At 49.3% G+C, this 24,885-nt stretch overlaps 1 protein-coding gene across 7 annotated transcripts; it reads right to left on the bottom strand.

Moving 5' to 3' along the window:
* Positions 1–395: 395 nt before the first annotated feature.
* sec31a (SEC31 homolog A, COPII coat complex component) lies at positions 396–10,425 on the bottom strand. Of its 7 annotated transcripts, none has more exons than XM_053846224.1 (28): positions 10,273–10,425; positions 9,184–9,263; positions 8,950–9,073; positions 8,671–8,869; positions 8,512–8,607; positions 7,689–7,829; positions 7,482–7,624; positions 7,321–7,420; positions 7,099–7,260; positions 6,884–7,036; positions 6,583–6,813; positions 6,448–6,522; positions 6,348–6,386; positions 6,008–6,223; positions 5,794–5,896; positions 5,549–5,727; positions 5,352–5,478; positions 5,137–5,282; positions 4,898–5,071; positions 4,554–4,751; positions 4,283–4,384; positions 3,946–4,054; positions 3,402–3,716; positions 2,646–2,701; positions 2,382–2,582; positions 2,163–2,282; positions 2,018–2,089; positions 396–1,578 (listed from the first exon to the last, which is right to left on the bottom strand). In XM_053846224.1, exons 2-28 carry the CDS (start codon positions 9,260–9,262, stop codon positions 1,399–1,401), a joined length of 3,840 nt encoding a protein of 1,279 aa, XP_053702199.1. In that variant the 5' UTR covers position 9,263; positions 10,273–10,425; the 3' UTR covers positions 396–1,398. The 7 variants fall into 7 exon arrangements, with proteins under 7 accessions (XP_053702199.1, XP_053702206.1, XP_053702216.1 ...); XM_053846231.1 differs by having other exon boundaries at positions 2,382–2,579; XM_053846241.1 differs by having other exon boundaries at positions 3,420–3,716.
* Between the last annotated feature and the right edge of the window lie 14,460 nt (positions 10,426–24,885).

The raw sequence follows: 24,885 nt of genomic DNA, 5'->3' as shown, positions 1-24,885 counted from the left end.
ATCACTTTGTGTCCATCCTGGAGGTTTGTGTTCACAATCTCTTTGTTCAACAGCAAACGTGACCGAAACCGAGGCGTCTTGGTTGAGAGCAAACTCACTCTCTGTTCTCGCAGCCTGCTGAAGAAACTTAACTCCTTCAAAACCGAATGGAAGCACAGCGCCCGTCAGCCCTGCTGGAACTATGAAGCCTGGTGTAGTTCCTCCTCTACACCAGCAGGTGGCGCACACCTGTTATTTCAATTTTTGCGTGTTTCAATCAAACCTTGCAGTAAAATTTCGCATTTCACCTTCTTAAACTCTCACCGGCGGCTGGTGTGACACTAAACGACGTCCTTCATCAGTGAGCTCCGGCTCTCAACAAAGCCGAGGAGAGTTCCCCTTCTGATTCACACGGACTCAGCAGCTGTAAATAAATACTGTTTATTAAAAAGAAGGTAGTCAAGGGACAGCAAACTCCTCTTCGAGTCAACGTGACGCGAGAGTGGCGGCCCTCGACGGATTCGGAATGAAAATCAAGTTCCCTTTCTGATGTCCGACGGGTGTGGAACATGCAGCCGGAGCGTCGTCCACTCCGGAAAACACACGACTGGATTGAACAAAACTTTGGTCCCACATGTACGGAAACCTGCACTCGTGTCAAGGCGTTCCAGCGATGGGGCGGTGAAACACACCTGCCTAACAGTAGTGAACCCAAGAGTTTTGGAAGGTTTGTCAATTTTTAAGAACAGAAAATTGTAGGGAAGACTCATTACATTTCATTCGCTTTGGGATCATTCCCGCTGGACTATTAGCGACATCATTAGCAAGCAGTTTAACAGTGGTTCAAAGTTGACTCAAGCGTGACGCTGAAATGAAAAGTGGCATGTAGAGCTCACGCTGGAAAACTAACATTTTAAAGCGGTTTTCCTGACAGAACAAAGAAACTCGAGCAACACGTGTCCTGATGACTTTAGCCCTTAATCCCCTCTTGACAATGAACTTGGACCACAGTGTTTATGGCTTCAGTCGAGACACAGGACGACACCAACCTTTCCTGTTCAAGGTTGGCATCGGAAGGCAACACAATCATAAAATCATTTTCACCTGCCTGTGATTTAAAGACTTCAATGAGATCAGAAACTGATTGAGGCTAAAATCGTACAAACGTGGAGGATTTGGAATCAGTGACCGCTGGAAGAATCATGGAGATTGTACAGGAGTCAGCGCGCTTGTTTTCGGAGACCTCCAGAGGCCTGTGTTGGTGAGCAGTGTGGGGCGTGTTTCTTCCTCTGGAGGCAGTTTTTTTCTGTTAAAAATTTGGAGTAAAACCCAGTGGACTGATTCGGAACATGGTGCTGAAGAACCTGTTGCTGTTTGGAGGCTGAAATCGGAGTCCGAAGCAGCTTCCCGGTCCGGCCCTCACACGCCCAGCTTATTGGCTTGTGTCAGCACGACCTTGAGGACGGGCATGAACGCCGACGTCTCGCTGAAGTTGCTGTTGCTGACGATGTGCGTGTGGATGTTGAGGCCTTCGGCGTAGGACCGCGACTCGATGCTCCGGGCCATGTTGTGCAGGCCTCCCACGATGGCCGGAGAGAGCTGCGGGGCGAGGACACCACAGTGAGAAACACAGCTGAGGCACACGACAGTCTGCTGCCACCAAACACTTGTGGTGCTGCCACTCTAATTCACCCACTGAACCCCCAGCTGGACGACCCGCTCCTGACTAGACAAGCCCCTCCTGACACCATCGGAGCTTGTCTCGAACATCCGTCCGTCCTCTGCCATTAGACTCCCGGGGACATTACAAGCATTTCTGTTGCTTAAAGACACACATGGATGGCTGCACAATTTACACTCCAATGTTTCTTCTGACCACAAATGAGGGAAAGTCTGTTCGCTAACTTGATGCACTTTTGACACAGATTTAAATGGATGCCTTGTGAGGCTGCCTTCGATCATCTGACCACGAGGGGTCATCTCAGAAGAGGCAGCCTCCCCTGGGACCCCAGCACCACTGAAGTGACGTGTTCCTCACCGCTTGCTCCCGCAGTTTGTCGTACAGCGCCTCCAGGCGTTTGGTGGCATCATCCAGTTTCCTCTTGGTTTGCTGCGGAAGTGAAGGTGAAGCAGAGGTCACATTCTCCCTCGAGGCTGACCCGGACCGTCACCTGGAGACTCACCGGGTCGCCAGCTGCTGCCAGACATTTCTGGATCAGACCCTCGAAGGTGGTCTTCAGGACCAGATGCTCCTCTGGGATGGGCTTCTTGGTGATCTTCTCCGCTGGGATCGACTGCAGAGGCTGACAACACACACGGCGTCAGCCAATTTCAGGACCACAAGGGGGCGCTGCCACTCCACCATAACATGCCTCACTAGGGAGGACCTTCCTCACCAGTACCTGGATCAGGTCCCCTGTGGGGGCGCCAGGTGCTCCCTCCATGCCAGTGGCCGGCACGCCCGGGTTCATGGCAGAAGTCGGGTAGGGCTGCTGCGTCCCTGGGTACTGACCCTGGGCCATGGTGGCGGGAGGGTCGCCACCCACTGGCGCCATGATGGGGGCGGTGATTGGAGCCGGTGGGGTGTAGTTCTCTGTGACCTGCTGAAGAATGACATGCTGTGAGCCTCAGGCATCTGTATCTGCGTCTCAGAAGCTGCGACTCACTTTCTTCTTCAGAGACCGGCTGAGAGTGGGGGGGTCATTCCAGCCATTCTGGGGTCCTGGGGGGAGGAGGAACCAGACTGGGGTCATCTCAGAGACCCAGTCACTCACTACTGATGAGGAGTGGGACAAAAAACTAATCCCATTCAGGAGAGCAGGGGTGACCAAAACGGTCCTCAAGGGCCACAGAGGGTGCGGGGTCTGGTTCCATGAAACTCAGTACGAGAGTCAATAGAGTCAAGCCATTATTTTGTCAGTATTGAGTTAAACGGACTTGCTTCATGTCCAGGGCCGAGCACGAACCCTTGCATGAGCCACCGTTCACCAGTGCTTCCGTGGCCCAGCACAGACTCTTTGGGAAAGGCTTTGATGGAACTTGCTAAGTCTCGGGCTCTGCGTCGGCTCCAAATCCCTCAGATCCCTGTCCGAGGCTCGACGTGACAGGAAGAGGATGAGGAGTATTTGTAGGATCTGGGGGCCACGTAGGGCCCTCAGGAGCCCAGTGTCACTGCCATGTTTGCCTCTTCATGTGAGGACGAGCTGAGCTATACTTGAAGCAAGGAATGGTTTACTTTGTCAAATTTATCTTTAAATGAAGACCTTCCTTGTTCTTGGCTACCAATTCTGTGAAGACCTGGCATTCAAAGACTTCCAGGTCTAGTTTTAGCACCTGCCCTAGAACCGCCCTCCCTGAGAGACTCCAACAACTCACACGAACTTTCTGGTGAAAAGTTAGTAAGAAACAGAGGACATGCAGACCTGAGAGGCGGCGGTCACCTGAGGCTCCACCCGGTGGCTGGTAGGACGCCGGAGATCCCGGACCGCCCTGCTGCACATACGCTGCAGCGGAGGAGGAGGGAAAGAACGGAGCGACGGAAGGAGGAGAGGAAGACAGGCTGACAGGCTGATAGACAGGAGGCTGAGTGTACTGTGAGAGGAAGCCAGGCGGAGGCGCCGGCGCGCAGGGCTCTGCTGGAGGCAGAGCAGGGGAGGCGGAGGAGGAGAGCTGGGCATGCTGGTAGGAGAAGGGCGCCCCTGCAGTTCCGGGCGGGTACTGGCTGACCGGGGAGAAGGCTGGAACCCAGAGAGAAGTTAGTGAACACAAACATGCTGCTGTTAGTGACGTGGAGCCCAGACGGATGGTCCTCTGGAGGGAGGACAAGAAGGCCTCTGTAATACTAGCCATCGCCTGCAGGGGGCGTCTAATTCAGTTAAGACATTTCACCACACAAACACCTTCAGATATAGAAAAATGAGTGAAGACCCGATGAGCCGTGGGGCCGGATAAAGCCGGGATACGTACGCTGGTACTGCTGAGAGAGCATGTATGTGGCGTTGGAGGAAGGAGGCGGAGCTGCTACAGCGGCAGCCGTCATGCCGTACCCTGGGTGAGGGGGATGTGGGGGGTCCACCTGCAGACACACACGGAGGAGCCAGGTCATTTCAAGACAAAAGCCCTGTTTCCAACTTCCTCCTGCAGGGGGTGCAACAGTGAACCCAACTCATTCAACGCTCACTCCAACTTAAAACCTTCCTCCACACTAGCGCCCTCTGCTGACCAAGGACCCACACACAGGAAGCAAGGGGTGAATTGAGAACATCAGAGCAGAAAAGCGGGTGGGACGCTTCGGTCGGTGTACCTGCTGGTCTGGACCTGGGCCTACTGGAGGAGCAGGGGGGGCATTGGGGAGGGCTGTGGGAGTTTGGTTACTCCAGGAGGTGACAGTGGCTGCAGCCCTCATCTGAAGCAGAGACATGAGGGAGACAGCAATGATGGCCGCACCATGGAAGGGGGAGACGTGGAGCACACCAAAAACACCACAAGCACAGAAGCATGACACTGTTCTCCAGTCAGAACTGGACCTACTGTACAAGGAGCACGTGAGACGACAGGCGTGTGAGGAAACATACGGGCTGGTAGTACTGCATCGGTGCAGGAGCTGAGGCAGGGCTCGGCGCCGGAGCAGCAGGCTGCGGCACCATGCCAGGATGGACTGGAGTGAAGTGATGCGGTGCTGCAGGTGGCTGTGCCCTGCGAGAGGGTGCCGCGGCCACAGGTTGCTGGTTCAACGCCCGGCTCAGACGCTCACGGAGCTGCTGGACAGTGACCTGTAAGAGAGGACGCGAGTCAGGTGACCTGGCTTTTGGTGACTCACCGACACCCTCAGCAGTTCATATGAAGCTGATGTGTGAAGCTCTTCGTGGGGAAACCCGGTACGCACTGATTTCTGAGTTTCAGGCGAGTTGAGCCCTACCTGGTTGGTGTTGTCAGGCAGGTAGGTGATGGCGGTGGACAAGCTTCCCTGGGAGGCCAGCAGGGCAGCGTACTGACTCATCTTCTCGGCCAGCAAGATTCCGACGGTAGCAGGACTGGAGCACTGCGTCTGCTCAACAGCCCGTCGCAGCACCACCACCTTTTCCACCAGGTCCTGACAAACGTAGAAGAGACGTGGTGAGATGGACACTGGCGGCAGCGACTCACGCGTGGACGTACCTGTAGAGACAGAGGACTTCGTCCATCCTGAGCTCTGGTCCAGCAGGACACCAGCTTCTCGATGTTGCCGGCACAGATGTAACACAGACAGGCACGGAGTCGGAGCTGGACATCATCGGCGGCCTCCAGTCTGTCGCCGAGCAGGTCTGAAAACAAGACACGCGGTGAAGACGGCAGCGGTGGCGGCGTGCTTGTCGGGCACCAGCACTACTGACCACAGAGGGATGAAAACTCCTCGGGCTGAGCGTAGGTCATTACAGCGGCAAGCGCTTCCTTCCAGCTCTGCAGATCGCATGTCTTCAGGATGTCGTGCCAGTCCTTCGTCACCACGGCGCTGATGAGCTGACAGCCAGACGACAGCGTGTCACAAGGACTTCCTGCGCCCCGTTTTCCACACCGACAACAAGCCTACCTTGGTGAGCTTGCTGCGTGTCTGGCTTAAGTACTTCTTTTGCGTTCTCTCCAGGAGCTCTTGTCCACCAGCAATGGCCAGGATGATGCTGTCGGCCATCCTGTTGTCATGGAGACAGAGTTCCACAGCTCCCTCAAAGTCTCCGGTCAGCAGAGCTTGAGTGATCAGCCCATCGACATCTGCAAACAGACACTCCACCTGAGTCTGTCTCCACTGAGCTGGATCTTCAGACTCTCTGTTCTCACCCTGACTGACAGACAGTGTGGCGCCCCCTGCTGGAGCTGCAGCCACTTCAGACCCCACAACTGGAGCTGCAGCAGGACTCGGCTCGACTTCAGCTGGAGAGTCCTGAAAGTGTGGAGGCATCAGTGTTAATGCTCATTCTCATTCAAGGTTCTACTTTAAGATTTTAAACCGGCGATATGTTTATCTCAATGTGGATGCGCAAGGGTCGTCTACCTCCTCGAGGGGGATCTCCTCCTCCTCCTCTGCGGTGATCGGGTCCACACTGTCGTTCAGGTCTCTTTCTAGATCTTCCTCAGGCTCCAAGTCCAGCGAGGCAGCCGGCTGCAGGTTTGCAGCTGCAATCATTTCAAAGGCATCTTCAGGAGAGGCAGACTGATGCACGACCTCCAAGTCAGCCGGGGCTGCTGCGACAGGGGGCTGGAGGTCTCCCTGCAGGTATGAGAAGGTTCGAGAGGTCTGGTGTAACAATCCATAATGAAGCTGTTGAACTCAACAGTCTTCACCTTCAAAAACAAAAAGTCAATAACATGAAAACAAGACAACACACACCAACCTGTGGAGTGGTGGTTTTCCCTTCTAGAGCAGTGGAGATCTGAAGACAGAAACACATTTACAAGAAGGGAGTCATGCCTGACAAGGACTCCTTCACAAACCTTGGCGGCGAGCTCTTCTTTGTTGTAGCCCAGGAGCTCCAGGAACTTGCTGCGGACATCGCTGTCAAAGTTGGCCTGTGACAAACCACGCGGTCAGTGCAGTGCAGATGAAGAGGTGTCCTCTGACTCTTCTACCTTGAGAAATGACCACACAGTCTTGTCGAAGTCATTCTCCGCCAAATCCATCTTCTCCTGACAGAACTCCACAAAGCTCCCGCCAGTCAGGGTCGCCTGCAGCCGATCGGATCGGTTCAGGAACTCGGTCTCGGTGACGACTTGGCTGATGTGGACCAGGTGTGCAGTGGGCTGCTGTGGCTGCTGGGGGCTGGGCCTGCAGTTCTCCAGGGTCACCAGCTTCCCTCCGAACTGCAGGACAATCACCAGTAGGTGAGTGCGTCCTTCAACACAAACAACCTTCAGGAGCTAAACCACTCACAGCAAAAGAGGCACACAAGGGCCGGCGGATCCACTTGGGCGGCTTCTTCAGCGGGTTGACGGTGGCAGGCACAGCGGTGGTTTGAGGAAGCTGCAGCGGTGGCAGCACCTGACCCGTCCCAAATGGATCCATGTTCCCAAACGAGTTGCTGATCTGGAGCAGAGAGAAGGTCAAAGGAAGGTTGAGCGGAAGGCGCCAGACTCACCACCTCTCACCTGGTCTGCTCGTCTCTGGCTCTGCGCCTGGCTGCTGCCGCCCATGATGGAGTAGATGTCGATGTGTCCGTCAAAGCAGGCGGCCGACAGAACCGCCGGGTTCCTGGGGCACCACTGGACGTCGAAGCACCACTGAGTGCCGGTGGGGAGCTCATACAGAACCTGAGTGGACGGCAGGTGTCAGCCACAGCAGCAGAAATGGATCAGCGGTCTGAGTTCTACCTCTGCCGTGTTGGGGTTCCAGCAGAGAATCCTGCTGTCCTTCCCACAGCTCAGCAGCAGCTCTGGGTCAGCCAAACTCCAGGCGATGGACAGGACTCCCCTGAAGAGAACCAACGGTCAGAGGTGCAACAACAATGATATTTCTTCAGTCCAGAACCTACCGGGTATGACTCTCCAGAATCTTGAGTGGAGAGGTGGCGAAACGCAAATCCCACATTTGGATGACGGGCATCCGGTCGTCCTCGGAGGCCAGGACCAGTTGCGTGGCCACCTCAGGGTTCCAGGCCAGACCAGAGCAGTGCATCTAGAAGAAGGACAGCTTTAGCTGCGGGTGCAGAGAGGAGGGTCCGTCGTGAACGTGGACCTACTCTGTTGCTGTGGTCGCTGACTTTGATGATCAGGTCGTTCTTCCGGAGGTCCCAAACAGACGCCCTGCCGCTCGGACTGGCCGACGCCAGGATGTGCTGGACCTGTTTGTTCCAGGACACACAGCTGACGTCCTCCAGCTGCTGCGGGATCACAGAGACGTTTGACTTCTTGACACTGAGCTCCATTCGAGAATCATCACAGAACAGCGAGTATTTACGAAATCTAAGTCTGCCGCTCGGTGAAAACTGTGGAACAGATTTCCTAAACGTTGCTGAGTCTGAGACATAGCTCCATTCAGAAAATCCACTCCAGTTCAGTCCTGGGATGAGCTGTATTTGCAGCATACGCGAGTCATTCGGTACCCAAAGTAGACAGAAATGAAGTGTTTTGCATGGTGTTTGCTAATGACCCAAGCAGGAGCACGAGGCTGTTGAGCAAGGCTCCCAGCATGTAAACTAACAGCTCAGCTCAACATCATGAAGAAGAAGCGCTTCTCAAATGCAGTGTTCTGCCATGAAATCAAACGTAGCGGGACTTCAGACGACTGTCCCACATCAGTCCTCTGGACTTGTCTGTCGGAAAATCAAACGCAAAAAAGCTTTGATTCTTTTCACTTTCTACACGCATCTATCTTGGATTCAACAAATAGTAACCATCAATATGAAGCCTTCTCACTCGCAAATTGTTTTCAGGATATTTTCACTGTGGACAGTGTGGACTTGTTTTTATGACTCTTTTCTGGGCTTGTATTGAGATGTGGTTTCCAATTCACTAATGATAAAAAAATAAAAATAAAAAATAATGAAGCAAACAAAAAGGTACCTGGTTTTTGGGTCCAGGAGTCATGGGCGAGTCAAAGTTGTTCATGTCCCAAATGAAGATTTCGGACTCGCTCCCTCCAGACGCCACAAGGTTGGTCTGGACACGGACCAGCGGTTCACTCAAGAGCCATTAAACACTGCAACTCTCTTCAGGACGTACCTGGAAAGGGTTGACGTCCAGAGCTCTCACTGGGCCCTGGTGCCTCTCGCTCTCCGCGATGATCACGTCGCTCTCCCCGGCCATGATCTTCGCCGGGTCGTACAGAATCACGTTACCGTTCTCACCGCCAGCGATGAGGACCCCAGACTCGTGACCCTGGCCTTCCATCCCATATGAGCTCCAGACCAGCTTGTGGTATCTGCGGAGAAGCAGGTGAAGATGAAGCTAGTTCCACACGCAATTCACAGAGGTCCGTCCCTGACTGGCATCGATTCTCACCTGTGCGTTGACGAGAAGCTGCCACGCGGCTTCATGTCTAGCGATGGGTCAACCAGGTCCAGCTCGAAGAGCTCCAGGGAGGCATTGGTGCTGAAGGAGGCGTCCAGCTGCTGGGCAGATGTTCCTGTTCAAAGACAGGACTACACTTTCATACTTGGTCGCACCTCCGCCACAGAACCCCGGCTGAGTGGCGATGGCTTTAGGTTCAGCCAGTGAGCATGCAGTGGAACTCACCTGTGGCCAGGTAGATGGGATGCTGCTGTGAGGGACTCCAGCTCTGGATGGCAGTCCGGTTGATCTCTTTAAGCTTCATCCTGCAGAGAAAATGCTGTTATGAACTGTAGAGACGACATGAAGACACACAATCTCACTGTGAGAGTAGAATTTAGAATCCATTTGTCTGCAGGTTTTTACTCATGTCTTTTGCACCTTGTTTACCCATATCAGCGTTTGCTCTGCTTTCACTTGCCTTTGCATTCTATACACTGCAGTTGCGCTGTGATTTGCCATCATGGGATTAGTCAAGCAAACACTATGGTATGGTAAGCTAATTCTGGGTGGCAGAGTTGTTAAAAATTAATCCAGAACTTTTGCAAATACAGATCCACAGTCAGATACCCGGCACAGACACTCAGAACTCAAGGTTTTCCAGATCTGATCATCAAAACGATTCAACAGAACCAGCATTGATTCCGTTTTGAGGTTCGATTCAAGAGAAATGTATCAGTACGATTCCGACCGTTACTCGACTTCAGACAAACACTTGCTTCATTGGTCTGTTTCATTTTGGACCCCCGGAACATAAACACACCACCACAGCAAAACACGTTCTTATTAAAGTGACAAGGTTTAAAACACGTTCTCACAGTCATCGGAATGACGTGTCGGACAGAGTCATTGCTACTTGTAGATCAGATTAGCTCAAATACGTTTCTGTTTGAGGAAAACAAGTCTGTCTACTCCTTTACTGGTATGTTTCCCAATTTTAATTTCCTCATTCTGCGCTCTCAATTTTCATGAAGCAGACTATGAATGACAGTTTGAGAGACACAATTCATATCTCAGGGAAATACAGAAAATACAAGAGACAAAGGTCGTGATGTTGGGAACCAATATTAGCAACAAGCTAACAGCTGATCGCGTTTAAAGCCACTCAAAGACAAAACAAAAGACAGGGTTAATTGTGCACAAAACGGGATTCTAAAGAGCCACTACGCCACATTTATGATCACTGTTCGTGTTCATATCCAGTTCGGTGCCTGACCCGAGAAGCAAAATAAACCTCTCTAATAAAACTCTTCTGAATGCATCAACTCCGCTTACCTTACACGCCAGAGTTCCTCTTACATGAATATGAAACCGTGACAACAAATAGTTCCTCCGGGACTGTTGTTCGAGTGCAGCAGCAGCAGAGGCAGGTACCGGTCCGGTTGCGTCTTTCCACGTCCTCACTGGACTCCATCAACGTGGCACTGAGCGAAGCCTCCACCAACGAAGAAGAAACCAACTTCCGGGTTGGCGCTGGACGTTAGCTCATGCTAATGCACCCTGCTTTAGAACTAGCGGAATAAAACCTTGTATTTTAAATTCACCAGGGTCCATGCAGAAACACGTTACTCGGGTAAAACGTGTAAAACCCGAACCTGTCCACACGTCAAATCCCTAACAATTTCAGTCGGTATAAACAGAGACACTGATTTAAGACAATGAAACGATTACGATCACTTTTCAGATGAGCTCAGTTTACCTTCCCTAATGCAGACATCTACATCCCAGTGACTCATTTCTCCCCCCCTCCTCAAACACAAAACCTTACTATCCTCTAAATATATACAGAAGAATCTCCCACGCCCTACATGACAATGTTCCCATGTTAAACCAGTGGCTCACACAGCTAAATCCACCCACTAAAGCATTACTCCCTCAACTCCCGACCCAATCCACACTCTGGACCTGACCCTGCTTTTTCTTATTCTGAAAACACTTGTGGCACAACGGCAGGTAAACTGTCAGACCACACTGGGCCAGGGAATAGCGTTTTGACAATATATTGAAAGACTGGGCAGAGGAAGTGGCCTGATGTTTGGGCCCGGGCTGGTTGCTTCTTTTGCCCGAGGAGGAAGAGAAAGAAACAGCTGAAGGTGGAGGACGTGAAACTGTGGATGTGGGAGGCTGGGGTCCGTCGAACTGGACCTCCCTCCCGGCGAGCAAGACTTTCAGTCTGACGCAGATGCAGCCCGCTGCTTGGCCTGGAGGTGTTGGCTTAGTTGCGCTGATGCTTTCTTGGCCTCCAGTTTCTCCAGAAGCTCTGGAAAGAGTGTCGTCAGAAATCGGCGGTCCCACCAGAGTCCGCCTATCCGTTTCCTTCCAGGTTGTCTTTGAGAGCCAGATGTTGCGTGCTACCATCTGCGAAAGCGAGCTTATCCTGACTGCATCCATGGAGTGACATTTTCAGGAAAGCCGTCGTCTGGGCGCACTCCAGTCGCTCCTTGACCAAGTCCTCCTGCTTGAACACCACTTTGTCCAGGGCCGCTGCCAGAAATGTCATCTTGTTGGCAAGGTTCTGGAGGTGTAACGCACAACAGAAGGTCCGTTTGACAAGCTGCAGGGTGAGGTGGTCCCTTTCATCTGGAAGACACTCTTTCGGACCTGACCGGAGAGAAGCAGAAGGGGCTAGACAGATGGTGTCACCTAAGGGTTGTAAACCCATTGAAAAGTCCATCCCCGCCACTGTCATGTATTCGGTGAATGTCCTGGGGGGTGCACAGATACTCAGCGGCTGCTGCATCTGCCTCTGAGGTGTGCCATCTTGGGACAGGATGAAGACAGGTCTAGGGGCCTTCTTCTGCGTTTTGGCAGGGGGGAGATATATTGCAAGAGTCTTCCCGGCCATCCAGAGCAGGTGAGGCATCTCATCCAGCGGGTAGACTCTGGGGGCTGGCTCCGCTGGTGCTGCCTTGCTGGCGTCCTCCAAAACTGAGTGCATGGTCTCATAGTCATCCTCGGGGGAGTCGTTGAGACCCATATCTCTGTCTCAAAAGCGGCGGTTGTCCTCCTCGGTTGCGTCAGCCCAAACCAGCCCCCTCAGGGCCCGGCAATATGGGAAGTGGAAAAAGAGGTCAAACAGTGGAAGACGAGGGGTGTTACACACATTAGGCGGTGCCTTCCCTGGCGGACAGCCAATCAAAGTCTCAGGCCAAGGCCAGTGCCTCGATGAGGATTAACCAATAGTGAAGGCCGTTAGAGGGCGAAGCACAAATGACATAGAACTTACTGTTGCCTCCAACTCCCCCCATCTCAGACCATAGCAACCCAGAGAAGCAAGACCCCTCCACCCAGCACGAGCTAGAATAGAATAGAATCTGCCCACACACCAAACTTTTAATAATTTCTATTAACAACACGCAACAGACTCAACAATTAATGGTCCCCTTTCCTCATCCCAAGATCCTCCAGCAGCTCAACCTGGCTTGGGGTGGTCGCGAACAACTTCCGTGGCTGGGAAATGACCCACAGAGCCTGGTGGAAGCCACAAACATGATGACAGGGCATCTAAAAGTCAATGTGACTGAAAAATCCCTTTCTGAGGCTTCCACACCACAGGCTCTCCCCAGCCTGACCCGGCTGCTCCATGCCAGTCCAGACCCTAGTACCATCATCCCCGTTTCACACAACCAGCCAGTATCTCCACCCCCTCTCCGTCATCCCTCCCCCTACTATTACGGTCACTTCCCAAAGAGTACAACCCTCCCGAAAACTTCAAGACTGGTACATCACCACGCACCAACCAATAATAATTATAGGCGATTCAAACTTAGAACGTATCCCCCCATATACTCAAACATACAAATAGATTAATTCCCCGGAGCTAAAATTTACCACCTCATTAAATCGTATTGTAAAAAAGCCCAATCTGCCCACACACCAAACTTTTAATAATTTCTATAGGCATTAACAGAGACACGGACGTAAAGCAAACAAAACAACTAAGGACACTCTTCCGACTGGCTCGGTCCACCTTCCCAAACACGGACCTATATATCCCCATAATCAATTTCTCCACACATCTCACAGAAACACAAAAACATAACCTCATCACAGTCAACAACTACATAAGAAACAACCTCCCACACATCCCCAGCATCCCATCACATCTATTCTACACAGTCACTGACAACATTCACTGGACAACACCCACAGCAACCACCATATTCCACCACTGGCTCAAACATCTAAATTTATTCACACAACTAAAGATAACCCCATCAACATTTTAACCAACCCACACCCTGGACCTGACCCGGACCTCTACCCCTACCCCAACCCAGACCCTAACCCCAACTCCAACCCAGACCCTTTTTATGTCTCCTGAAGAAGCATGACCCACATGTGAAACGTTGGGACTGATTTTATTTATGATTTTATAAGTGTTTGGCCGCATGGCCACTGCCTGTTCTTAGCCTGGGACGTTTTAGTCCCCCTATTGCAACGATTTATTGTTTTTAAACAGAGTTTTACCCACTGAGGAGGGCCCTGGTCGGGACCACAGCCACGGACCTCCCCCTGAAGTGACTAACACGCCGGCCCAGGCCAGGCTTCTCTCAAGCCTCTTGCAGATCGTGACTGGGACAGCAAGCCAACTCAGCCAAGCTGCACTAATCAGGCTGCACCAACACCTGGAGGCTTTCCACATGGAAGCGCAACCGCAACACCCACCAGCGTTGTGAGGACTTCCTACTGTTGCTTGCCAGGTAAGGGCCCTCCTCCGACTTTTACCTCTGTTTTTAAACAATTTTAAGGTTGAGTGGGCGGTGGACATGTGGCCAACCGCTCCTACTCTTCTCCGCCACCCAAGCCGACCCCAGAGACCTCCAAACATCCAAAGACAACCAACACACCTTCCATTAGGACCCCCAGACCCGGAAACCAGATGCATATCGAAATTATTATTATTATATTATTACTATAGATTATACCAAGCCATACATTATAAGAACACCGTAGACAATGCCATTACCAACAACTCACCACCCCCTGGCATGAAGAAACAAGCAGAAAAACTCACTGAATTCATCAAACCCTCAGCCCCAACCGAGTACACCCGAAACAGGATAAAACTCACGACAGAAAAATGGCTAAAAGACCATCTCATCATCCTCCAACAACACCACCATTGACGAATTATCCCATACGCCCCTTAATAAAACTGCCCTGGAGATAGCAACCCGCTGGACCCAAAAGCGCTATGGCAATAGACTACGACCCTACGACACCACATCATCCCCGTTTCACACAACCAGCCAGTATCTCCACCCCCTCTCCGTCATCCCTCCCCCTACTATACGGTCACTCCCAACAGAGTACAACCCTCCCAAAAACTTCAAGACTGGTACATCACCACACACCAACCAATAATAATTATAGGTGATTCAAACTTAGAACGTATCCCCCCATATACTCGACCTAACATACAAATAGATTCATTCCCCGGAGCCAAAATTTACCACCTCATTAAATCGTATTGTAAAAAAGCCCAATCTGCCCACACACCAAACTTTTAATAATTTCTATAGGCATTAACAGAGACACGGACGTAAAGCAAACAAAACAACTAAGGACACTCTTCCGACTGGCTCGGTCCACCTTCCCAAACACGGACATATATATCCCCATAATCAATTTCTCCCCACATCTCACAGAAACACAAAAACATAACCTCATCACACTCAACAACTACATAAGAAACAACCTCCCACACATCCCATCACATCTATTCTACACAGTCACTGACAACATTCACAGCAACCACCATATTCCACCACTGGCTCAAACATCTAAATTTATTCACGCAACTCAAGATAACCCCATCAACATTTTAACCAACCCACACCCTGGACCTGACCCGGACCTCTACCCTAACCTCAACCCTAACCCTCACCCACTCTAACCCTAACCACTCACTCCCCAACCGACAACCACCGGACTTTTACTCTGACAATACCGTTCTCAACCTCTCTACTATATTTACACCCACCCCAGCACAACTTCAACTGCTAGAAAAAGGCCTCACTTTCATCCCGACACCTACAACCCTCGACAGGGGGGAACTTGAAAGGGACCTACTCAACCATCACCGACAACTCAAACTACAGGACTACTTTCACAACAAAACAGTAACTAAAACTACCCTCACCTATAGCTCCACCTGGACACCCAACTCCTCACAAATAAACAAATATTCCACAATTAATCAGAGACCGGAATTCATTAAAAAAAAAAAAACCCCGACCAACTCCAACCAGATAAGTTAACCCCGGAACAAAGAAAAGCCCTCCACCAACTCTTCCACCAAAACAATTAAACTCGCAAGACAAAGGCTCAAAAATCATAATTATGGACAGACAATATCTCTTGGAGGCAAACAGACAGTTATAAACCCTAACCCAGACAACGACATTTCTACCTCCTCCCCAAAATACACAAAGACCCTCAGACCTGGACTGTTCCCTTTCAATTTTATAGAATTAATCCAGTCCCAAATACTTCCGTCCTCATCGACATTGACAGCCTACACACTAACATCAACACCAGCCACGGACTCCAGACTCTTAAGAGTTACTTTGACCACTCCCCGGACCCCTCCCGCCCTTACACTGAACTCCTCCGCCTCATCGAAATCTGTCTCTGTAATAATGACCCTTTTCAACAATAAACACTATCTACAGATCCACGGGACCACCATGGGCCAGAGGTTTGCGCCTTCCTATGCTAACATCTACATGAGTGAGTGGGAGAGAGGTGCCCTACAGAAACGCAATACAAACCACTGTTCTACTTCCGATATCGGGACGACATAGGGGCCTGGGCTTACACCCTGCCCCCATTTCAGGACTTCATCAACACCTTAAATAATCACCACCCGTCGATAAAAATAAAATTCACTATTGATCAAAACCACATAATTTTCTAGATAGTTTTCTTTAACAACCATTCCAGGTTCTGTAAAACAACCCCTCAAAGTTTATTTTAAGGACACAGACACCCACTCCCTCCTCCATAAATCTAGTTATCATCCCAAACATACAAAGGCATTATCAAGTCACAAGTCATCCGTTTTCACAGAATATGTTCCACCACCGACAGAAACCAAGCAATAAAAACACTTTCACTCACTCCAGACCAAAAGACAATACAGCAAAAGATATCTCAGATCCATCAAAAACAGCGCATTAGCGGCCCTCTCTCCCCCTCACTCATCCACGCCCTCTGGCTCCCAGGTGGGTCCCGTGGATCCCACCACCACCACCTCAATAACATCACCCACCCCCCCGGGCAACTAACACCAAACAAACCAACCAACCTCCATAATCCCCTTTGTCTCCACCTTCTCCCTTCAAAACACCTCAGTCTTACAAATAAACAATATAGTACAAAACTGCCACCTACTACTTGCCTTCAGAAAAAATACAAACCTACAAAAACTACTCAAAAAACAAACCCAACCAAAACACCACACCATAAACACCTCAAAACTATTCATAACACACACCAAAAAATCTGCAGTTATCACACATCAACACAACATTCACTCCACTAACATGATCTACGCAATAACCTGTTCCACATGCAAACACATTTACATAGGCGAAACACAACACTCACCCGCTTAAAACATATGTACGGTGCTAGGGAGGGTGGACTGAGCACTACCCTCAATACGGACCTCCGCAGCCACCAGACTTCACTATTACGGGCCTGGAGGGAAACAAGAACTGGACCACCAAAACAAGAAAATGCCAAGAAATAAAATGGATCAACCGTCTACAATCCAGAACACCAGAAAAATAAAACTTTTGAGAACTGCTTTTTTTCCCCACCACCACCCAACGTTGACAGCAGCCGATCCGCCTGCATCTCATCTCCAACCCACCATTTCTGCTCCATCACCGCCGCCTGGACTTGTACACTTCATGACTCATTCGCCTCTTTCCATCATCCACCTGCAACAATAAAAAAAACAAACATTCTATAAGGTACTCTGGGACCAGTAGGCCCACGCAATAAACCGAATCCTCGGAACCTGAACCTCAACCCTCACACAAACACTAACCCTCACCCACTTAACCCTAACCAACCCCAACCCCTACCCAGACCTTAACCCCAACCACCCACCTCCCAACCGACAACCACTTGACTTCTACTCGGACAGTACCGTTCAACCTTTCCACTTTATTCACACCCACCCCAGCACAACTACAGCTTCTAGAAAAGGGCCTCAGCTTCATCCCTACACCAACAACCACCAATAGGGGGGAACTTGAAAGGATTTACTCAACTATCACCGAAGACTGAAACTGCAGGACTACTTCCACAAAACTACTAAAACAACCCTCACATATCCCTCCACCTGGACTGCTCACAAATGAATAAAAATATTCTACAATTAAATCAGACCTGAACTCAAAAAAAAAAACTTAACCCCAGAACAAAGAAAACCCCACCAACTTATTCACCAAAACATAAAACCTAAAGGATAACAAAAATCATAATCTCTTAGAGGCAAATGGACAACTATCAGACACAAAAAATAAATTCATCCCAGAAACAATGCAACCCCAAACGGTATGAAATCTGCCAGATCATCCAATCCCTCCTGGAAATAAAATACCTATCCGGTAAACATGACTTCCTCTTCGGCCCAGACAACGTTACTTTTACCTCCTCCCCAAAATTCACAAAGACCCTCAGACTTGGACTGTCCCCTTTCGCGAACGTCTCCCTATACGTTGAGCAATTTCTTGGTCCACTTTCCACAAAACACCCCAGTTATATTAAGGACACTTTCCACTTTACAGAACTGATTGAGCCCCAAACACCTCTGTCCAGAGCCCATCTATTCACCATTGACATAGCCTGTATAATAAACACCACCCACGGACTACAGACGCTGAAGACTGTTTCCGAGACCCATCCTGCCCCGACACTGAACTCCTCCGACTCATTGAAATATGCCTCTGCAATGACGACTTCTCCTTTAACATCCTGCAACAACTGAAACAACGGTACCTAACCCTCACCCCAATCCTAACTCCACTTTATGTTTAACAAAATCAAGCCTCCAGGAAGGAGTTGCTTGATCAGGCACTGCTGAACTTCATTGTCAAGGACTGGCAGCAGGTGTCAATGTTCAGACACAGGGTCAACACAGAATCAGAATCAAATGTATTGCCATGGTCAGCGGGGATCCCACCAACTAGGAAAATGTTTTGGAATGAAGTGCTGACAAAAATAAAATAAACAACAAAGGCTGTTCGCAAATTCAACGCCATTCACCCATCACTACTAACACATGCAACAATATCAAGCAACAAATGTCCATAGTGAAGCCCAAGGGGCAAGTGACAAGTGGAAAGCCTTATATAGAGAGATGTGCACACAGGCTTCCAAAGCCAAGGTAACAGCTGAAACCCATCAGTGATCAGGTCACCTGCACCTCAACCAAATCAGTATCAGCTGGTTCAGTATGACTGACAGCCTTTAAGAAGGTCACACATGAGAGAGAGGCTTCACTTGAAATGATGCATGTTAATTGAAAGAAATCAACTAGCAAGAATTAAGGTGGAATGTATTTTTATTTGAAGTATGAAAGCTGGATGGTCTGTTGAGTCAGGTTGCATGCGGTCATGTACATGGTACAAGTTATGAGTCAACTAAAAGTGACACCAGTCTTGAACGTGCTAAGAGTTTTGGATCAGCTCAGGTGTGTGACTATAGGATGAAAAGAATGAAGGGAAACTTTCCTTTGATATTTATACTAATCTTTTTCAAATAGCTCTGTAACTGAGAAGTATAAATTAGGGCTTTACGACTTCAGGGAAAAAAAAAATCTGATTTTGATTCAATTCACGGTTTCATCCAGAGCAACTTATTTATAGTTACAAAATTTGAACATTAAATCACTTTAAAAAAATTATATACCATTACTGATTCAGAATGGAAAACAAAAAATCAAGTGTATTTATTGGCATGTTGTGCATCAGAGGGAGGGAAGGTGTAATGAACATAGCATGAATCAGCATGCAAATGTGCAAAAACTTCAGAATGTTTATTTTTTTTAATAAAACTGCAAGACAACTTTGACATGAGCGTTTGCATGCGACAATATTGCCACTGATGCTGGACAATCTGATGGCGAGCTCATAACTGGTTTGCACAAGAATTTTAAGAGGCAGTTTGCTCAGCCTTGGAAAGTTGACATGATGAATCATTTTCTGTCATGAGCCCCATCTTCTTGGTCATTCTGTGACGAGTGAGTGCTCTGGTAGACTTCACTCGTGCTTTTTTTCCAGTGCTTCCTTTTTTTTTTTCCCCAGCTGTGCGATAAGACGTTTGCATAGCCCTGTTGCTCTTAACTCATGAACAGCATTTTCTGAGGGGAAAAAAATCTTATGTGGAAAGTAATGTGAACTTGACGAAGCCTGTATAGTAAGAAAATTAAGGACCATTAGAAACACTGAATAAAATCAAAAACGACTATTGGTTACTTAAATGTGTCAATAGTACATTTTAGACAATGCATTACTCACTTTCTAGAAGATGCTAGAAATATTTATAAACACGTTTGACAACTTTAACCGTTTCTCCTGTATTAAGTATAAGTAATGTTAAAGTAAGATGAGTCAATTGGGACAATAATAAACTAATTTACCAATTGCCAAATGTAGCCTGTGCCCAAGGCATTGTAGTCTGGTCCAGTCATTAAGCTCCACAGCTTTGAGGTTTACTTCATCAGTTCCATCTATGTGCAAAGCCCTTTAAGATAGGCACCACCTCTCCCAATAAAACCCCCTGTTCCGCCCCGTTTGTCTCCTTTTGGAACTCAGAACCTGGACTGTTAGAGGGCTTTGCACATATTGATAGAACTGAAGTTGCATTCGGTAAGTCATTTCTGTCAACGAGCTTCGCTATTGGTCTATCACTTCTGAAGCTTATAGGTACAAGTTCCCTCCCAGACCAACCACCAAAACAGAACGACTCTCTTCAAGGTGGCCCTGAAACGGTCTGCAAGACCGAGGGTGCTTTCACACTACGGGTTCTGTCTCGACAGCTCTTTCAGTTCAGAAGTCAGAGACGTGAACACAAGCGAGTTGGGTTTTGGCCGCGGATTTGATCCCAGCTGGAGACCTACATTTTGTCTCGTGAAACTCTCAGCGGATGGTGAGCGACTCTGTGCTGGATGCCGGAAACTCAGCCCTGCTGGATTACCTTGTAGATGTCCGCATTGTGTTCATTCAGCCGACTTAGGAAGTCTGTTCTCAACTCGTTCTGTCTCTGAAGAAACGGTCTGATCTGCACAACAGCATCTCATCGTAGAGCGCCACGACAGAAGTTTGACAAGTACAGAAGCTGGTCATGTTGATGACTTCTTCATAGATGTACATGAAGAGGAGCAGTTTTCGTACGTCCGTCACTCACGACAAACACTTGATCAAGAACCATGAACTGTGGCATCGCACTGCTGATGACGCATTCACATGAACAAAGCCTCTTCCGGTATTTGCTGTACTTGTGTGGGCGGAGTTAGAAGTGAAAACACGGAGCGAGACACAGGTGTGAAGAATCTCAACGGGGGGTGAATTGGATTCAGGCCACCCGAGACGACAGAACACTGCAGTGTGAATGCTCCCTTATATGCACTTTTTGCCTACTGAATCATATGGCTTTTTTTTTTGCCTCGTACACAATCTCAGACTCTTCAATAAGGAGTCCTGTGTGAAGACATGCACCTGTTACTCTGTATAGGCCATTTACGTCATCTTCCCTAGCACTGCTTCTGCTGGCGCTTAACTTGTGACCCCACACTTTTTTTTTTTTTTGGACAATCATTTGTCCTCAGAATGGGGGAGAGATTTATGAACATGAGACTTTGCATGATTTACTGTTTGAGCTAAGACAGTTATTCATGAAACCCAGACTGGAATGATGGATGCTGCTTTTAGGCGTGTTGGAACAACAGCTTGGCTCAGGGAGGTGTTTATGTCCATGACCTCCCCAGCGCAGTCTTTCAGGACCCTTCCCGGGATGTCGTCTGGACCCGAGGCTTTCCTCATGTCGATCCTTCTCAGTGATCTTCGCACCCTGCTCGGAGACAACGACAGTACTTGGTCTTCAGGGGTCAGAGGGATATTCTGGGCTGGAGTCTTGTAGACTGCCACGAAGTGAGCGAAGAAGTCATTCAGCTGGTCAGGCTGAATGGAGTCATCAGAGGTCTGCAGTGAGGGCTTGTAATCCGTGATGGTCTGGATCCCTCTCCACAGGATCCTGGTGTCTCTGCTGCCGCTGAACTGGTCATCAATCTTTGTCGAATACTGCCGCTTCGCCTCCGTGATGCCACATGCCAGGTTGGCCCTGGCTGCTCTCAGGCCCACCTTGTCTCCAGCTCTGAAGGCAGCATTCCGAATCCTCCACAGCCTGTGAACCTCACCTGTCATCCATGGCTCCTGATTAGCCCGGATGGAGATGGTTTTGGCGACTGTCACGTCATCAATGCACTTCCGGGTGTAGGCTGCGACGGTCTCTGTATACTCCTGGAGATCAACTGTTTGTGGCTGCCTCTCTAAGCATGTTCCAATCTGTGGTGGAGAAGCAGTCCTGGAGCGCTACAGATGATCCTTCGGGCCACATGTGGCTCCTCTTCTTGGTGGGCTTCGTGACCTTCACCCGTGGCCTGTGTGGTGTGGTCAGAGGCACCAAGCGGAGGCAGAGGAATTGATCTGTTGGCTCCCCTGTGCACAGTGTAGCTGTTGTCCAGGGTGTTGCTGCCTGCCTTGTGGAGGTTACGTGGCTGTGCCGTTGTGGGAGCACACCATTGGTCCACCTGATTAAAATCCCCGGCCAGGATGAGGAGGGCATCGGGGTGAAGTATCAGCGGAGTACTGATAAGTTGGTGAAGTTCGTTCAGTGTCTCCCTCTTGTCTTAGCTGGGAGGGATGTATACCGCTGCCAGCGAAACAGCAGCGAATTCCCTCTGCAGATAGGCCGGCATTTAATAATCACCTCAGCCCATGGAGAGCAGTGTCTACATACCACAGCAGTGTCACGGCACCAGGCATGGTTGATGGAAACAGTCCCCCACCTCAAGTCTTATGAGAGCCCGGTCGGATCTATAGCATGCTAGCTCGATAGCGTGGTCCAGAACGATGTTGTTGAGCCATGTCTCCACGAACACGAAAGCACAATCCCCCAGACAAGGTTGAAGAAAGGTGTGCATTTAAAATGATGTCCCAAGACTGGAAGAAAGTGTGGGACAGACTACCCGGAAAATGGGTAGGAACATGTGCTCCCTTCTTTTATTACTCTTCTTACATGGCCTTTGGAAGCCAAGGATTTGACTAAAATTGCCCAGGGAAAAGATAATGGGGACTGGTGGGGCTCACCAATAAGAAATAAAAGGACTGTTCCAGGATTTGATGTGGGAGGTAAATCTTAAGACAAGGCAGAAGACCCAACCTATTTAGATGCTTTCGGTGTTCCAAGGTGTCCCCACTGAATATAAAGTAAGAAGTCAAATTTGGGCGGGGCTGGAGAGCATTTGTTTGGATTACACCGAACAAAAATCGACTAAATTTCCATCATTATCAAATTCACTTCAGATTAACTTCACTTCTATTGGTTGAGGGAGTGCACGAACAGTTAGCCGCAACTTCATTGACGTTGCAGAATAGGATAATTTTAGATGGTGTATATTAGCAGATGAAGGAGCCTGCGCTAGATTTACAGGTCATTGTTGCACTATTACTCCTAATAATACGGCACCAGATGGAAATATCCCCAGAGCCATGAAGGGTTTGAAAGCAATGTCCATCAAATTAAAATCAATGTCAGCAATAGATGACTCATTGCACAATTTGCTGAAAGGATTAATGGTGACATTGTTTGCAACAACGATTATTTTCGGTTGCCTTGCCTCATGTGGATGCTGTTATGCCCTGTTTGCGAGCTTTGGTTTTGAAGATTAACAGGGCCTTTAAGAGAACGGATGAGTTGACAAAAGCAAGCCACCAAAAGGATGGATTGGGTCATCTTCGACAGTTGCCGCTAAAAGAGGCATAAATATTTTAAGGGAGCGACCTGGCCCAATCAATGGAGACTACACCCTGTGATGAACTCAAACCATATAAAAGAGTCAGACTGTCACACTATTCTACTTGGGCCGAGTCTAAGGCAGAGATAGTAAGTGACTCAGGGCCCTGTGTAGGTGACTAGACCTCTGACAGGAAATAAATTCTTGACTTTTAGACTCACGAGAAAACGGACACGTGGAAGATACACTGGAAGGTCCACAACCTCATGGTGCCTAAACCATCAAACCAACTTGGTGTGTCTAGTCTGAACTGACTTCCACCAAACTCGCCCCATCATCTGCGGCATTCCAGTCTGCGGGCCGAAAATGATATTGGTGACCACACCTCCACGCTGCCATCTCACATGATCATGCTGCTTGACGTGAGCCCCCAAGATGACAGTTGGATTCCCCTCTGACAAACAGATGGTTATCCATGCAATAAGTCCTGGACCATACCCTGACTTCAATAAACGCATAAACCAAGTGCTGGCAGATGCTGATACGCTCCAGACAGAGCGACACCTGCTCCGTCAGGTACTGACCAAATATTGCCCCATATTTGCCAGGGACTCAGATTGCATTCCTACCAAACCAGGTGCACCACCTACGTTTGTACAATCCCAATCGCCTCATGACTCTGATCAAGCAGCCATTGATAAGCTGGAAAACGGTGTCAGGCCTTGTAACATTACCCAAACAGCCACACTGTGGGTGGTGTTCAAACGACACGGCAAGTGGCACCCCACCGTTGACTATAGACAATCAAGTCCCACTTTCTAGGTGAATTTGAACAGGAACTTCCAAAAGTCAGGGATGCAAAGCTGTTCACTGTCGACATTGCATCTGGGTTCTGGACAATCCCTGTAGACCCTGCAGCACAAGTTGGCATTCACCTTTGCTAACAAGCGGTACACCATCACCAGGTGTCCGTTTGGCTATGCTAACTCACCTGCGGAATTCAACATCTTCCTCAACAAAGCTTGCCCCGCTGCAACCTCATGTTGACATACCCCATGGATGTTTATCGCACCCATATCAAAACGGCACCAGCACAAACCGCGAAGACATGGACCCGCGAAGCCATTGATCACACAAACCCAGATGTTGCGCACATGCTCCAACAGATGCTAAAGTTTACCGTGACCCAGTCTGAGCTTGGTCGCATATCTGAGCATTCGAAAAGGTTTGTGGCTGGCATCCTTATGGCGGCCACCGTTGGCTCTTTGTTTGGTGTGGGCTTGTCAACTATGAACGCGATAAGTCTTAAAACTGTCAAGGAGGAGGTCACAGAATTACAACCCGAAATCGGACAAATCAAGTGACCAAATACGCAACCTTGAAACCGTAGGCCAAACCATGAAAGGAACCATACCACGGAAACCATGAATAAAGTAGTATCCGTTCAAAATGCTTATGCCCACACTCAAATTGGCATGTTAATATACTCAGGGAGATTAGCTTGTCGATCCACACCCTAGCCATGAGCAAAATTCCATGGTTCTCGACCGGGCCGCAGTGGGTGCAGGCTTTTGTTCCAACCAAGCAAGAGGACACCTACTCACCAATCAGGTGTCTGAAGACTGTAATCAGTTGATGGTCAGTCTGGTGCTGTTTGCTTTCAGGGCTGTAACAAAAACCTGCGGCCCTTTTGCGGGTCAGTTTGACACCCTTGGCGTAGATGGTGGTGTCTCTTCAGACGATGATGGGTTAGAACGCTTTGTAGATGATCTACCTGAACCGGGTCATAGAACACTCGATTGTGAACCCTTGAGAGACAAGTCTCACACTAGTGATGACTTGGTTCAAGAAGG

Source organism: Synchiropus splendidus, chromosome 1 (genome assembly GCF_027744825.2).
Source record: "Synchiropus splendidus isolate RoL2022-P1 chromosome 1, RoL_Sspl_1.0, whole genome shotgun sequence".
Lineage (NCBI taxonomy): Eukaryota > Metazoa > Chordata > Actinopteri > Syngnathiformes > Callionymidae > Synchiropus > Synchiropus splendidus.
The sequence above is the reverse complement of the archived record's forward strand: the minus strand, read 5'-3'. Positions and strand labels throughout refer to the sequence as shown.